Source organism: Thunnus maccoyii, chromosome 8, assembly GCF_910596095.1.
Source record: "Thunnus maccoyii chromosome 8, fThuMac1.1, whole genome shotgun sequence".
NCBI lineage: Eukaryota > Metazoa > Chordata > Actinopteri > Scombriformes > Scombridae > Thunnus > Thunnus maccoyii.
In genome coordinates, this window is record NC_056540.1 from 9,559,465 (window position 1) to 9,576,391 (window position 16,927).

Consider the following 16,927-nt stretch of genomic DNA (forward strand, 5'->3'; position numbering starts at 1 on the left):
TAGTAGCATTAATAGTTAAAATGAGTTCTACCTCATCTAGCCACAAAACTACAATGCTCCTCCTATAATACTACAATAATACAGTAAAAAGCAATATACAACTCTGAAGGGAGTATTTCTGTATAAATAGTAGTTATGCTATTGATGCTTTATATTTTGCAGGTAATACTTCTGTACTTTGGTAAAAAATTGAAAGCAGGAGTTCTACAAGTTTAGTATTTTTTATTCTATTTTTACTGTGAAATTGCTGCTCTTAATTTAAGTAGTATTAGTTGATTTTTTTTTTGTCTAAGTTGAGGTATAGGGCGTGTTAGCATTAGTCAGTTGCCTATTTACATATCCACCATACATAGAGCAACATTAGTACTCATTTTAAGTTGTGTTTCTGGCTACACAACAAATGTAAGTTCCATTGTCACTCCGCGTTTAGCTATTTTATTCTATCTGTATATCTCACTCTTTAGCTGCTAAGTGCTCCACAATGTTCACCAGCAAGTTGCTAACTTTGTGTGTCTGTGTTTGGTGCCAGATAAGTAGTGTACAGTTTCAGTTTATCAATTTATTAGAGCTTTTCCTGGAAATGAGGTTGATGGTAACCAAAACAATGAGCTGAAAGACACTAAATTGTAAAGCTGAAGAGAACTGCAGAGTTGGCTGATAATTTTCTGTGGATTCATCACTGTGAGTGATCCCTTTCAAATTATCTTTTTTTTTTTTAATTGAGTGGTGCAGCTTTAAGTTAAGGATTTATTCATATCATATACACAGTTTTAGACCTTAGTTTTACTGTAAGTGATTAATGGAAAAGGCTTTCATTAAAATACATTTTCACTTTAACTCGGTGAGGTCATTACATTCTTTTTTAATTAACCAAAATATGTTTTTAATATTTTTACAATTTTTGTTTTTATTTTAAATGTATGAAATAAAAAACCCTCTCCATTATATTGTATAATTAAAGCAGCAGGAGATGACAACAGTTAACTCAGTCACATTTTAAATGATATACCAGGGCTTAAATGTAGATAATGATATACTGTACAGTAAAGACAGCTTGACTTGTCTGACGCAAATATGGTAAAGCAGTAGCTGTCGCTGTCAATCACCGTTGGCACTGATCTCTGTAACTTGCTTCATTGTAAACCAACATGCCAGTGAATTGATGGGTGCTCAAAGGGAGCTGCAAAGGAAAGTCAGCATAAGGACCAGTAGAGGTAGTGGAATAACTAAGTAGGGGCATTCACATTATGCTCAAACTCAAGATATTCCCCTTTAATGCAGAGAGAAACTCTCAGCAGACATACAGGGCCAACTTAAAGGTATACTATGCAGGATTTGTTAGTTGGTGTTTGTAAACACAGCATTCAAAGTTGGCTCCTCCTCCCCAGCTCAACGACTTCAGAGCGAGAGAGAGAGAGAGAGAGAGAGAGAGCAGCAGTGGTCAAGCAAGCTAGAGTGAATGAAGAGGGTGAGCAGTGCTGGCAAGAACAAAGCTGTAAATAAGATAAATAAAACATTATTTTCTGATTGTTTCATGTCAGTTATGTTCTACAGCACAAACAAACATGCCCACACCTCCGCACAACCCTGCGGGAAGGTGCTGCATTGCCGGATTTTGTGTGAATGCAGAGCTTCATCCTGTCCACTGTGGCCTCTCTGCTCTGCGTGTGTGTAGCTCAGCCCCGCCCTCGGTCAAGCAGACACACAGACCTGCAGCTCTTTATACGTCCATGACACACAGACAGAGAGCAGAGTGGAGCAGAGGAGAGAGACGGAGACAGCGATGTAACCTGGTCACTACTCTACGAGTCCCAACCTCACACTTGCACGCTGTTATTGGCTGGAGGCTACATACCCACTGCCCAAAGGTTGTCCTGAACACAGCAAAATAATACAAAAATAAGAAAATACAGGCAGAGGACAGGGTCTCTGTAGATAAATACTGCACCACGCACTTCTAGAGGATGATAAGTGATGATTATTATTACTATAATAATTTGCTGATTATTTTTGTGTGAGTCTCAAACTCAATGGTACAATCAATAAAGTGATTGTGGAGGGAAATTAATGGATAATTTGGGATACTGGGGATTCTGAAAAAGAAAAAGAAACCTTATAGTGTTGAACAAAAGTTCTTAGTCTGGGAACTATCTCTGAAGTTCATTCAAAGGGTTAATATATTTCAATTTTGGGTGTCTTAAGCTCTGATAGGCTTGTGATCTTGTGCTTTTGAAGGACAGAAACAGAACTGGGAGCGTTCTGTCTAAACCTATATAGAAGTAATGCTAGGCTAGAGAGAGCTTTCTGTGCAATTTCTGACCCTTCAACTCACATTGCACCCCCCTTGAAGAACTTGTTTCATGACCTGGAAACTAATTCATGCTGATGAAATGCATCAAAAGTTGCCATAAATACATGGCCATCAATAAGGACATTGTCCCATTTTTTAAAAATGCTACAATAAAACTGACTTTATTTGAGGAACAAGGTTTTTTCCAGGACAAAACGGACAAAGCAATCTCAAAGGGAAAGTGTCAGTGTTTTGCGAACTGCTTCACAACCGAATATTACTGTAGCTATATTACAAGCAATGACACACACAACAGCACACTATACACACTCTCTCACAAACAATACCCATGCACACTATACTACATGACTGCACACTCAATATCTCACAGGTGAAAGCTTTCATTCCCCTCTGCTGAAGCCTCAGGCAATGTGTTCACACCAGCAAACAGAGCATGATCTCCCTCTCTCTCAACCTCTCTGGCAATGTGTGAACACATGGAGTGTGTGTGTACACACATGGAGAGTGTGGTGTATGTGTGCCTGTGTCTGTGCGCGTCTGTGTCGTTGCGCCAACAAAGCGCCAGGAACTATAGAGAGGGAAGGATCAGGGGAAAACATGGGTAGAGAAGAGAGAACAAGGGAGGGCAGAGGAAGACAGGAGAGAGGTAACAGGGGAGATCAGAGAGAATGGAGGAAATAACAAGCAGGGAAGAGAAGAAAAGGGGGTTCAGGAGAGGACAGGAACACAGGAAACACTGTGAGGGTAGAGGAAGATAGGAGGCGAGGGACAGGGGGTAAGAGGGACAGGAGGTGGTTCTTGCAAAGCAGGGTAAATAAAAAAAAACAGGATGATTTGAGTTGAGAAAATGTGAAAGATCAAGAGAGAGCTGGAACAGATGAAATGCAGCTCAACAGATAAGGAGAGGAGGGGATGGATCAGGAGGAGAGAGGAGGAGGCCTCGGGAAGGGGAGATGCAATCTTTGTACGAGACCGTACACTCGAGTGGACAAAGCTTCTGGTATGGCTGAGATATCTCAGCGTTTATGGAAAGACCTGAGCCTCTCTCTTGCAGCTCCACAGTTTGTCTACAATCTTCCACAAAGAAAACAGATAGTGGAAAAATTATCTCACAAAATACCAATAGAAAGTTCAAAGCTTTAAGCCTCAATGGCATCTTTACAATGGCTGTTTTTGCTATAATGAACCACAAGTGCAATGACATAAAATATTGCACTTACACACAGTATAACAGCAGTTACACATCCAGTATATCCTCTTTATAGAGGTAAGAGAAGACATGGGGGGAAAGAGATAATGGGCCACAGTCATGAAAACTTCCCATCCACAGATTTGTATATTAACTTCAGTATATGAACATATTTTCTCCACAGAGACGGTTCTGTCCAGAAGTGTTTCCTCGGTGCCACTGCAGATGATATCTTTACTGCCAGTTAGTCTACAATATATTTGTAGAGCTTTCCATCTTTCCACTCCTCCTTCTCAAAGCACCTCTGGTCTTGCCACCCTCTCAACTATCAGTGCTGAAGGTATTGGAAAGTTTAAACTGCTCATTGTCCACCTGTTAGCTCAATTCACTCGGCCGCATTTTTTTTCTTTTTAATTTCCTGGCAAATGACATTTCAACTGTAATGAAAACTTCTTTTCAGTTTGCCAAAGCTATAGTTGTCAAACAATTATGAAAGAAACTAAACCTGGATGCCTCCATAATCATTAATTATAAGGCAATCTTCCAATCCTCAGCAGGAGACTGTCCATTAACAATTGGTAGATTACCTGCATAATGGTTAATCAGTTACAAGATGTCCTCTAATCAGGCTTTTGTGCAAACCACAGAACTAAAACAGCCACTCAAAGACTCAAAGATGGTTAACAGTGATGATGTATTGTTGGATTTGAGGACAACGTTCGATGACATTGGTCAAAACATCTTAATTTAAAAGGTTTGAGAAGTGGGTAGCCCTATTTTAGTTAGTTTGTATCCTGCCCGAAGGAAAGACATTTTTCTGTATCTCTCAGGTAATGCTATGCTAATGAGATTAAGTTGTATATATCAATGTCCACTGGAAACATGCGCCCTGTTTAAAGGAGCTGTTATTATATTTTGGGAAGTACACTTATACATTTTCTTGCAGAGAGTTAGATTAGAAGATCACTCTCATGTCTGTGTATGAACTACGGAGCCAGGAGGAGATTAGTTTATTTTAGCATAAAGACTGGACCTAGCTCTGTCCAAAGTTCCCAAATTTGCCTACGATCACCTCTAAAGCTCTCTTGTTGAATGTTGAATCTCATTTGTTTCATCCGTGCACCAGTGCTCGATCACAGTGCATTCTTGGAGTCTCTGCTAGTTTCCTGGCAACCTTGCTGTGTTACAGCACATACGTAACTTCTTGTAAAACCACAACTTGCCATTTCAACATTTATGTTTGTGTTTTGGATTACACAAACTAGATACAACATGTTAATTAGTGAACCATAGAGGTGTTTCTAGAGTAGATGTATTTTCAAACTTTGGACATAGCTAGGCTAGCTCTTTTCCCCAATATTTCCAGTCTTACGCTAAGCTAAACTAATAACCTCCTGACTCAGGCTCCATGCTAAACACACAGACATGGCAATGGTATAGAGTTTACTTTTGGCAAGAAAGCAAAAAGTATATTTTTCAAAATGTCAAGCTTTGCATTTAAGTCACTGAGGGGCCGTTAGGAACGTTATTCAGAACAACTATGCATATACATATACTTTTCCTCTCACATACACATATGAAACCAAAGTTATTCACGTACTATACCGAAAACCACACACACACATACAAGTGAAATGCTTTTACATACACAACTGAAACATTCTGATACAAACAACGATTACATACACAACTGAAACGCTCTCAGAAAAACTATTGAAAGCTTTCACACATATTAGTGAAATGTGCTCATATACGCAGCTGAAAATTTTCTTTTCCCATACACATATGAAACCAAAATCATTCACACACCATACTGAAAACCACACACACACATACAAGTGGAATGCTTTAACATACACAACTGAAACAATCTGACACAAACAACTGAAAAATGATACGATTACAAACACAACTGAAACGCTCTCATAAAAACTACTGAAAAGCTTTGACACATACTAGTAAAATGTGCTCATATACACATTTAAAATGCTCTCAGTTAGCATTGAAAAAATATCATTTTGTATGATGGCGTTTCAGTTAAAACAGATTGCGTTTCAGTTGAACCTTTAGCGACACTGATGTCTGCTCAATAGCCTGCAAATAGCCTAATAGAAGCAGTGGCATTACTTGACAATTTTTATGTTACTCATTTTGTTTGTCTGCTTTACCGCTGTGTTACCACGGTGTTGTCGCAGCAGTAAAAGAAGGGGCTGCATTAGATAATTGTAGATGATAGGTGGCAGCAGAGTCCTTGAATCCTACTGACAGGATTTTAGAATAATACCCCCTCCGACCACAATATTGTTGCAGAGTGGCGCTGTCTGTATTTCCGTTTGATAAATCCACCGGAAGTGAAGCAACTACAGAAGAAACTGACTGACTGCAGAGAGCTAATTTTCTTGTAGCTTACCAACGCACATATTGTAGTTTGTTTGGAAATGCTCCTATTACATTTTAAATGTTATTATGGGTTCATAAAGACCGTTTTGTGTATAAATTTAGTGATTGTTTTAAGTTAAATAGTGTAACGCTAACTCTGCTAGCTTTGCTATTTCTCTATTGGATTTCCCATAAGTAATGCCACTGCTTCTATTAGGGTACTTGCAGGCTGTTGAGCAGACAACAGTGTTGCTCACAAATGAACTTTCCGGTTCACCTGAAATGCCTTCTGTTTTAACTGAAATCCTCTCATACAATATGCTGAAATGCCATCATACAAAATTATATATTATTATAATTATATATTTTTCAATAATAAATGTGAATGCTAACTGTGTACATGAGAACATTTTACTAGTATGTGTAAAAGCTTTTCAATAGTTTTTATGAGAGCATTGCAGTTGTGTGTATAAGCGTATCATTTTTCAGTTATTTATGTGAGAGTGTTTAAGTAGTGTATGTAAGAGCATTTCACTTGTATGTGTGTGTGGTTTGCAGTATAGCCTGTAAATGATTTTGGTTTCATATGTATATGTGAGAGGAAAAGTACATGTATATGCATGGTAATTCTGAATAACGTCCCTAACGGCCCCTCATAGGTTCACATTTTCACATTTTTAATGTCTTGTAAATCAAGCACATTAGCAGCATAACTAAACCTGCCTTTAATCAGTTAAAAAGCATATCTGAATTACAATAAGAGGCTCTTTTGTCACAATCAGAGTTAGAAAAATACACAGACCGCTTCTAGGGGAAATTATCATTATAATTGTCAAATGACAGCACTACAATAAAATGACTGCATTATTAAACTCACAAGAGGACTATAAGAGGACTATAATCAATATTAATATCATTATCATTGATCTTGTTTGTTCTTCTGTTTCAAGTGGTAGATGATTTTCCCAAGACACTGAGCTTATGCATTTACTATATGAAAGATTAGTTTGATGTTTACTGATGCTAATGGCAGATTGCCTCTATTTATTCTAACCTTGTATCATTTCTGATTCACCAAGATTACTTATTTCAGATATATTGTACATAAGAAAACATTTGTGAATGAGCCCAACTGTATTTTATTTTCTACCTACCAGTTGCATGAGTGAGGCCCCAGACCTCCTGGCCATAAACATCAGTCTTGTTCCAGACCAGCCTGTGTACCAGGCCAGGTCCAGCAGGATACCAGCGCTGGTACAACCTTCCCTGGACTGATGCACGGACATGAACCTTCGATAGACCGCCCAGTGGGGAGACGGGGGAGGACGGGGAGGGAGGTGTGAGGAGGATTCGCAGCAGAGAGAGGTAACCTGCTGCACGGGTGCTCAAATAGTTCAGCTTCACAAAGGCTCCTGGGATTGAAACTTCTTCCTGCACTGCCTAGGGAGAACAAGATGGAGAGCAGAGTGATAAATACAAGTGACGTAAAGAGGATAAATGAGAAATTATACAGAAAGGATAATATAAGAAAGAGAGTAATAATGAGCTAGCGTAGTAAGTGCTATTGTCAGGTACAGGAAGAACAACTCACATGTTACATGTACTTGAGTATTTTTTAAAATAAATTGTACTTCTAAGAGTAGTTATTTTGCAGAATACTTTTTACTTTTACATTGTGATAAAATATATGTAATTCTGCTCTGTTACAGAGTGCTTTTACTGATATATTTAGCTATAAATAATTTCCATATTCAGCTGAGCTCACACGGACGACAGCGACTGTATCGATAATTAGATTGTATCACACTGTATTACAACACAGATCAGCTTGTCTGATCTCACAATTGCTCTCTCTGACCCAAACAGCTGATCTGCGGCGTAATACAGTGCACAGCTTGCGTAGGTAAATAGAAGTACTACAGTTGAAAAAATGTAGTACCAAAGGAAAGGGCTGTCTGACAGACAGCAGTACATTGCCTAGCTTCAGTGCCGGTAGGCTACTCCTGCTTGCTTCTCCAAACTGGGGGCATGCCAACCCCCATCTACTGCAGGTAATACACTGACTATGGATGAGTGCCTCATACAACCCCACTTCAAAAAATCTGAACTTTCCCAACAATATATGTCACTTCACATTTGTTATTACCTGTTGAGGATGTGTTGTAATATATTCATGTAATATTGTTATTGGTTTTAAAAGATGTATGTTTTGAAAACAAGTGAAAAAGCCAATTACTCACAAGATAGTTTGGAAGATACACTGACGTAATAAATTGCATCTAATAAAGTTCCTCACTGCTTAAGTAGTTTTTTTACAAGAAACTTTTTACTCTTACTCAAGTCTTTTATGAGTACTTTTACTTGAGTACCGTTTTTGTTTACTCTACCTACCACTGTTCACAATGTAAGGTGTATTAGCCATGTTACAATAATCAATCATCATCATGATATGAGGTTTGCACTGATATCTGTCTGTACCATCATGATTCCATTAAAAATGTAGAAGAAAATATGCTGTATCTTAAAAACAAAGTCAAACTCATCTATCTGATAAACATTTGACAAGCTGCTGCAGCAAATGTTTATTCTATTCAATTCTAATATTTCTTGTGCTTTTATTTCCATACCATTTTATATCAGTGATTACCTAAAATCAAATGATCTATTAGACGCCTGCAGAAACATTTACATCAAAAGACCTCAGGCTTTGATTCCATTTATTAACACAGGTGAACATAGTGGGTCTCACTAAGCTCATGGTGAACACTGTGAACTGTTCTTTCTATTTTTTGCTTGTTGCCTGTTTGTCCTGAGGTGTTATTTGTCATCAGGATAAAATGTTACATCATTTTTAAAGATTTGTTCATCCCAAACACATTTTTAAAAAATGAGCTTGAACTTTGAAGTGCAGACAGTGTGTTGTGGATATAAATATGCTACAAAAGGATCATGTGACCACAGCAAATATTAGATATGACATATCCTTCAGTCTATCACGTATCTGGGTAACAAGAAAATATCTTTCAGTCTTTGCACCAAGAAGTTTAGTTCAAACTGAAGTAATGTCAGGGTGAGGTTTTGGTCACTGGAGGGTAAATACTGTATGTAATCACCAGCCTGACCTCCACGTCTGACTTTCAGCCACCTAATTTGTTTTTGTGGAGGGGAATATATGGGACGGAGCATCAATTTGCATTTTGTTCATTTCTTATTTGCATGATGCAAATATGAACTGAGCTAAATTTGCAAAATCCTGTGAGACCAGGTTGGTTTGTTGCTGAGCTGTAACAAATTGCTTCATTCTTACAGACCTGCACACACTGAGCAGTGTATCGTTACATTTCATACAGCTTTTTTGTGTGGTTTTGTACCTGTAACTCAGGTACAGCTGGACCCTTCTCTACACATGCTCTCATGAATCTGGGAAGCGGGTAGGGCAGGACCAGCGGGTAAGGACTCAAAACACTCCTGATGTCACATTTAGGAGGCTGCGCTTCCTCCCTTGACATGGTAACCTGATCCAGAACCAGGAAGTTGTTGTTAGGCGTCCAGATGGTGCGTGTTTGTGGCAGGAAAGGTGGACGCTGGAACATCAGGGTCATAGACATCGCGCCCAATGTCACCAGATCAAAACTAGAGTTAAATGAAAGTAAAAAGGGATAAGATTGCAGAAAGAGGGGGGGAAAGAGAGGCATGTGTTTTGTGCGAGTGTTTCTGTACCTTCCATCCTGCCTGCTGATAGTGTATCCATACTCAGGATGTTGCGGGAAAGTGATGTTGACTCCAACCAGAGGAGAGCCATCCTGCAGCACAACACTACCTCGAATCACCGCTACCCGACTGGCAAAACAAAGGCGGCAAGCAGAAAGAGAAAAAAAGATACAGACACAAAGAGAGGGAGAGATGACAGGTTTACAATGATGGAGAACATAATCATTGTTTGAAGAGAGAGGCATATTATGAAGTACTAGCCAAACGACCTTGTGCGTGAAGAAAAAGCAACCACATGTATTCTCCTCAGTACAATTCCCTTCTTTAGTACAGAGAAATCTGCCGGAGATTGCCAGGATACAAGGACCATAAATATAGCTTCACCCAAAGAAAAACCTTTCAACACCCTGTCATATAAAAAAACAAAACTTCTACATCATGTTTATATTACAGTGACAGCGACACCTGCAGCAAATAAGGTTGTGTTGTTCTTTAAACCATCAGTCACATCGCTGCTATTTTGAAATATCCATCTTGATTTTTCAGGTAAAGTGTGAAATACACTGCTTAAATCTGGAATAATCGCTGAACTGGTCAAATGAAGACAGATTTAGAAAGGCACGCACACACATATGTGTTGCACACACACACGCAGCTTTATTGGTGGAGCCTATCTGTTACACCAGAAAAGGGATAAATGAAGGATGGTGAGGTTTCTCCGGGTGGCTGCATTGCCCCGTTTGTTACTTCTGTCCTGAAAGCTGCCATCGATTTCCCCTCTGAAAAAACTGCCACATAATTAATTTATTTGTTTATTCTACAAGCGAACCAAAGAGGAAAAATGCACTTTGCCATTTTCTGAGGCATCACTTCTTGTTTTCCAAACCTAACTTTCTAGGTCATCATAACACTGGTAAGATGTATTTCCTCTCTTAGATGGCAGTAAGAGGCCACTGAAAAATTTATTGTGACACCTTTACGACTTGTGCAACTGAATGACACATTATGCATTGATATGTAACACACAAATACTCTGCAGTTGATACCGGAGGACAATGTTCTGCCGGGTGACTGCTAATCTCCAGGGGAACACAGATCACTCAGATGTGTGCACAGGCATATGAACACATGAAAAGCCTCATTCATATGCATACACACACACTCTCATTAAGGAGTAATGGACATTTTTAATGCATTTATATACATGTATTTACTTCATTATCCACTACTCATGTCTTTCAACATAGGACAACTCAAGGACAAAGACACACAAAACAAATACATGCAGGGCTTTGCATTCACACGCAGACCCAGACACACAAAGAGTAAACAAACACATACCTGGTATCAAAGGGCACGTCTCCGGGGAGAGTGTGTGTGGCCGCCTTGCCGAGGAGGAAGCGTATGCGGCGGTAGAAGCTGTGAGTGTGTGTGCTGGCAGGTGAGGGGGGTGCAGTGGGGGGCAGCGGGCTCTGCTGCAACAGGGCCAAGGGGTCGGCCGAGCCGTGGCACAGCGGGTCAGAGCCGCAGCTCAGCTGCTCACAGCAGTCTGGGTCCACACAGTCCATCAGGCCGTCTGAAACGGACAGAAATATAAAAAAAGGTTACAAATTGTTACATTTCACTCTTCAAAACAGAATATACACACAGATATAAAAAAGCCTTATGTTAGGAGTTGGTTGTTTAGAGGGTACTTAAATTTATACAGTTAATTTAGGCCAGACATGAACATCTTTATTATGCATAGTTAATAAAGGCTTTAATAGATTTAAGTGACTAAGGTGCTGAGAAGACATTTCTATTCTAAAGGCCAAGGTGCTGTATATATCTGCAGTGAAAAGACAGGAAGAAGATACCATAAAACCTCAGAACTGCCAATAAATAATTTTTGCACTGCTGGCCAGTGAGAAACTCTACAAGAGTGATGTAATCTACAACAATGAACTGTACATGTATCATCATTATCACAGGTATCAATCAAATGAGATTCATTAGGGGCCATCAGTGCATTATTATACCATCTATCGCTATAAATCAGACCTCGACTGCCAGCGTTACTTGAATGGGACCTGTAAAATTCCAGTGTAAACAACTGAGCTGCAGATACAAACCGAGGCGGCAGTAAATAGGAGCCCGGCTGGCATTTGTGTTTCCTATTTCAAGCCTGTTTCTGAAAAGGCAGGAAACAGTGCTGACATTTAAATGCATCTGACCACAGACCAGAGAGCTAAAGGCCAACAATATTCTATTGTAACCTCCTCCTACAAAGGTAGCATGGTACAATGGTTGATTACCATAAGATTCACTACTTCAACTTGAAAGAACACTAGTAATTGAATTTCATTGTTTCATTGTCATTAAAAGAGCACTGAGCACGTTTCAAGTTTGTAGCTTACTATGCATGCATGGTTATTAAAAATAATGTAGGTTATTTTTAATAACAAAATGTGGGTTTTGATTATAATATATGTAAATATGTACTGTACATGCATGTGACTTCATTGCTTACTATGTGGAATAAATGGTTTTTTTTTCAAGAGAAAGAACAATATATGCGCTCCCCTCTCCCATCCAGGCGGAATAATTGAAACTCTCTTCAAAGTTCCTCTTTATTCTCTGATTACTTGTGATAACATCTTTCCATCTCTGTCTATCTTCAGAGACAAAAAGATTGCTGTGAGAGAGGGCTATGAGAGCCTACAGTGCAGTATATCTGCCAATTAAGGGAGATGGCTGAATTGTGTGGTAGAAAATTATGGTATTTGAAAAGCTGTGGAGCGAGGTAGCAGGATAGAAAGATAAGAGAAGTGTAAGTGGGCTCCATAAGGCTTTGTTGGTGAATCTTTCTCTATACAAACATACATACTGAAGGGTTTTATACCTATAGTTCTGACACATTTCATTTCATCAATATTCATGTGGAACTATAATACCACATAATGCCACACAGTATATATAATACAGTATAATGTAATCCAGTTCTTGTATATAATGCAATATATTATGTCTTTTTCTGTCTGACTGAACCTCTCCCTTCCTCCACCCACTCACCACCTCCGCCTCTACTTAACCTACTCATATATAGACAAAGAAAATGCAATATTAAATCAAATCAATGCATATCTATTAAAGGGGTAGTCCAACAATTCAGTATTGCATTTACATAATGCTGGGGGTCTCTACTCATATCTCTTACTCTAATTATATTTGATGTATAAATGTATTAGGTGCACAGTGTGACTGCCTTTTATTTCTTAAACACTACAAATGTAAAACACATTAATAACAAAAATAATCAGAACAAAGAGACAGAACATAATCCCTTAATTCAATACAGAAACATAACCATCAGTGCCTACACTGTTGGCACACATGGCTACAGTCCTTCCCTCTATTCAGCCCCAATTTTATAGTCCACAGGACATTTTTTATTGCGAGGCTCTGAGGTTATAATCCACAGTGGGGACCGGTAATTCATGTTTTGAGCAGCCATCTCGGCTGACTTTCTGAAGTGTTCGCTCAGTCAGTAATGCTGCTTTGGTAAACAATGTGTGGAGAAAAAAAAGGGTTACATTGCAGCTATCAGCACTGTGCACCACCCCAAAAAAAGGACTACAAAAAAACTAGGTATGTGTTTGAGGTTTTCCTGCTGCTGGGTGCACTGATTCAAACACCAGTCATCACAAAACCTGGAACCACAAAAAAAAAAACAAACAAGAAACAAGGAAGCTTTTCCTCCGAACAAAAGCGACGCTGCCTTGTTTGTAATGATGAATTACAGCATGGGCTTAACGGGCATGTTCATAATGGATATTTGATGGAGTTTCAAAGTGAATGGGCACAGTAGAAAGCAATGCAGTTTTGCATTATATTCTTAAAACTTGTTGTTATGTATTGGGGAACTGCCGTAGATTGGGACTGAAATGGCGACTGCTCAAATGTTCCTTTCTTGTCTCTTTACCTGAGGATAAAAAAAAACACAGCTACAAGGCTGAGTGACACACACCTCTCACCTGTTACCAAACACCTCATAACCAGAGAAGCAACTATTCTGCATGGTTTGCTGTTTTTATACTTGCGAAAATTTCTCTGAGTGCCTTTTATCCTAGCCGGTGGTATGCATATTAGACATTTAGCTGTGATAAGAGGAAAAACAGACATACACACTTGCACAGGCACGCACACGCACACACACACACACACACTCGAATACATATTCAGTATAATAATGACCAGCAGGACTCTACAGGAGTCTCAGCAGGACTGGGAGAGCACAGAGGGATGAAGGGAAGGAACAATGAGGCGGATTTTTTTCGGTAGGAGAAAGAGGAGAAGTAATGAAATGGAATGCCAGGAAGACCGAAATAAAAGAGGTAAGAAAAGAGAAAAAAAAAAAAAAAAAAAGATAGAAAATGATAGATGATGTTAGAATGTCACCTCCGTCGTTGTCTGTTCCATCACTGCAGTCAGTTTCCATGACAACACTGCATCCAGGCCCACTCCATCCAGCCTGGCAGACACAGCGCCAGCCGCTTTGCTCCAGGGTACAGCGCCCATGCCCACTGCACAACCCTGGGCAGCCGTCTGAAAAGGTGTGGCCCACATGCACATGTGTACACACGCACACACACACACACACACACACACACACACACACACACACACACACACACACACATTTTTGGCATTTGTTAGCATGTTGAGGGAGCACAACACAAATTTAGATACTGAATAAAGATAAATTACCTTTCACTACAACGTCCAAATCATGAGTAACTGTGAAGGAGGAAGTGAGAGAAAGCAATTGAAAATGTAAATTATCCAAGCGACAGTAACACCTTTTTTTATCTAATTAATCATACTGATCAAAATATCGCAAGGAATAATTAAACACTTCCACATGCACACACACACACACATGTGTGCGTGGAGCTCACCAATGTTACAGTGCTCTCCCTCCCAGCCAGGCTGGCAGATGCAGGTCCCATCGTGGCACTGGCCGTGTTCTTCGCAGCGAGGATGGCACGCTCTCTGGTCGCACGCAGCGCCAATCCAACCCTCCTCGCACTGGCACTGGCCCTCTGAGCAAACTCCATGGCTGCCACATGGCACCGGGCACAGCTCTGCCGAACAGGTGGGTGGGGATATGCGTGAGAAAAAAAGCGTGTAAGTGTGAGAGGAGGAGAGAATGAGAGGGAGGGGAACAGATGGAGGAATTGAACATTGGAAGAAAAGAAAAAGGTAAAAGAGGAACAGGGGACATTGGAGTGAGGAAAAAAAAAAAAGAAGGAAAAATACAGAATTGGGGGTGAGCCATTGGATATAGGTGAGAGAGAGAAAAAAAAAACAAGCGATAGAGGAGGATAACCTCAGAGACTAAAAAGTCTACTTTCTCACAATACACAATCTTCCCACCTCTAATAGCTGAGCTCCCTGAAGGAGAAGAGTGAATAGACTCATAATAACAGCCAAATGATTCGTATTTGCACCGCATATTTAAACTACAGGGACTCCAATTCAGCTCTATTATTCTTTTCTGACATTTTGATCAGATTTGGTGGGTATGTTAATACCCTTCCTCTCCCTTTCTTTCTCTCTGTCTCTCCATCTTTGTCTCTGTCAGCATTCTCTTTTCGGCTTCTCTTTCCCTCCCTCTCTTTTGCAACATCCCTTTAAAATTCTTCCCTCCTCTTTTTGTCTATTTCCTTTTCTCTGTGCCTCCTCACCATCTTACATCCCCTCCCTCTCTCTCTCTCTCCCTCTTTCTCTTTCTCTCTCTCTCTCTCTCTCTCTCTCTCTCTCTGCAGAAGCAAAGCCTCATCCATCAGTAAAGAGAGCAAAGTGCTGGAGGCACACAAAGACTACTTATCCAGCTGCAGTAAAAAGTTATTTCAATTTAAATATACATAGCATGGAGAGGGAGGAAAAAGTGGATTAAAGTTGGAGAGTTTTTCAGCTCTCTATTAGAATTACATTAGCTTAGCTATGCTTCAACAAGACCAGGACGTAGAATTGCTGGGTCCTTTTGATTAAAAGCCCAGCAGGTAGAGGGGAGGCTGCTCATATCTCAGATATTCAGCCATGGTCTATCATTATCATCGGCTATATCACTATAATAAGGCATGCATACACCTGAGAGCGGCTGCTAATGCCAATTGCCTGCAAATCACTGGTGTGCATGGTAAAACGGATCCTTTCCAACACCAGTGTTAAGTTAGTGTGGTGGAAATAGTGGAAAGTCAGTCCTATTATGGCTTTTCCTCGCTGTCAGCTTACACTGCAAGGACAAGGACACTTTTCACACTGTGTACCGCAGAGTACTGCATTCTATATTTTAGCCACTACAGTCTTGCTACAGTGACTATCTTGCCACCTTTCCCCCCACGCTCAGCGTAGAATCGCTATCTATTTAAGCGTCTAATGCGGTGCAAAGAAAGAGTTAAGATAGTTGAAGATGTAAGAAATCTTTTACAGCTATATTTAAAACCCACATATTAACTAACATGTTGCAAGCACGGGTATGCAGTAAACATCACCAAGCTTTTAAATGCCAGGCTGAATGTTCCTCAGAGTAGCAGTCTCTTAAAGGCCTCGCAGCAAAGTGAGAATAGAGGTCTTTTTTTTCTCGCCTGCATTTTTTTCCTCATTTAGCTGAAGGGAGTATGTGCGTGTGTGTGTGTGTATGTGCGTGAGTGTATGTGTGTTACAGTATAAGTGCATGGTAAAGTGAGTGCTGGTGCGAGGGGGGCTCGAGAGTGCTGCCGTCAGAGAGTCATGAGGGGAAATCTCATTTACGCCCAGCATGAAGAGAGTGCAAAAACTGCACATACATAGACACAAACACATGCACGCACAGGCACGCGCGCACACGCGCACACACACACACAGACCCATTTCACTCAGTGGCTCCGATCCATATTTCTCTCTCATGTCTATCAAATCCCCAGAAAATAGTATCTGGCAAGACCACGTGTGCTACAAGAACACTGGCAAACTAGCGATGTGCAGTTGAAGTTTTCAGTGTTTTTTTCTGTGTGTGAACAATAATCCTCAGGTCTTACCAGTGTAGCAGTCTGGGCCCGTCCAGTTGGGCTGGCAGGCGCAGGTGTCTGACTCGGGGAGATAGGTGCCATGTCCTGAACACTGTTCCTGACAGGCTGGCAGCGGGTCATCACAGCTTACTCCTGCCCAGCCTGCCGAGCACACGCACTCCCCGCGCACGCACACGCCGTGCCCACCACACTGAGGGTCTACGCAGTCCACTGCAGAGAGGGAGGGAGAGGACAAACAGAAAAGCAAAAATGAGGGGAGGGAGTGAAAGGGTGGGGGGAGTAGGA

At 40.4% G+C, this 16,927-nt stretch overlaps 1 protein-coding gene across 24 annotated transcripts in view; it reads right to left on the reverse strand.

Annotated features, from left to right (window-relative positions):
• tenm1 (teneurin transmembrane protein 1) overlaps positions 1 to 16,927 on the reverse strand; it is a 233,099-nt gene that overhangs the window by 48,165 nt on the left and 168,007 nt on the right. For all 24 annotated transcript variants that reach the window (XM_042418939.1, XM_042418937.1, XM_042418938.1 and 21 more), the window contains 8 exons: positions 16,652 to 16,852; positions 14,528 to 14,713; positions 14,337 to 14,366; positions 14,028 to 14,174; positions 10,932 to 11,166; positions 9,600 to 9,719; positions 9,251 to 9,512; positions 7,034 to 7,319 (listed from right to left, as the gene is read on the reverse strand). In XM_042418939.1, coding sequence (XP_042274873.1) covers positions 7,034 to 7,319; positions 9,251 to 9,512; positions 9,600 to 9,719; positions 10,932 to 11,166; positions 14,028 to 14,174; positions 14,337 to 14,366; positions 14,528 to 14,713; positions 16,652 to 16,852 — 1,467 coding nt within the window. The remainder of the gene's footprint in view (positions 1 to 7,033; positions 7,320 to 9,250; positions 9,513 to 9,599; positions 9,720 to 10,931; positions 11,167 to 14,027; positions 14,175 to 14,336; positions 14,367 to 14,527; positions 14,714 to 16,651; positions 16,853 to 16,927) is intronic.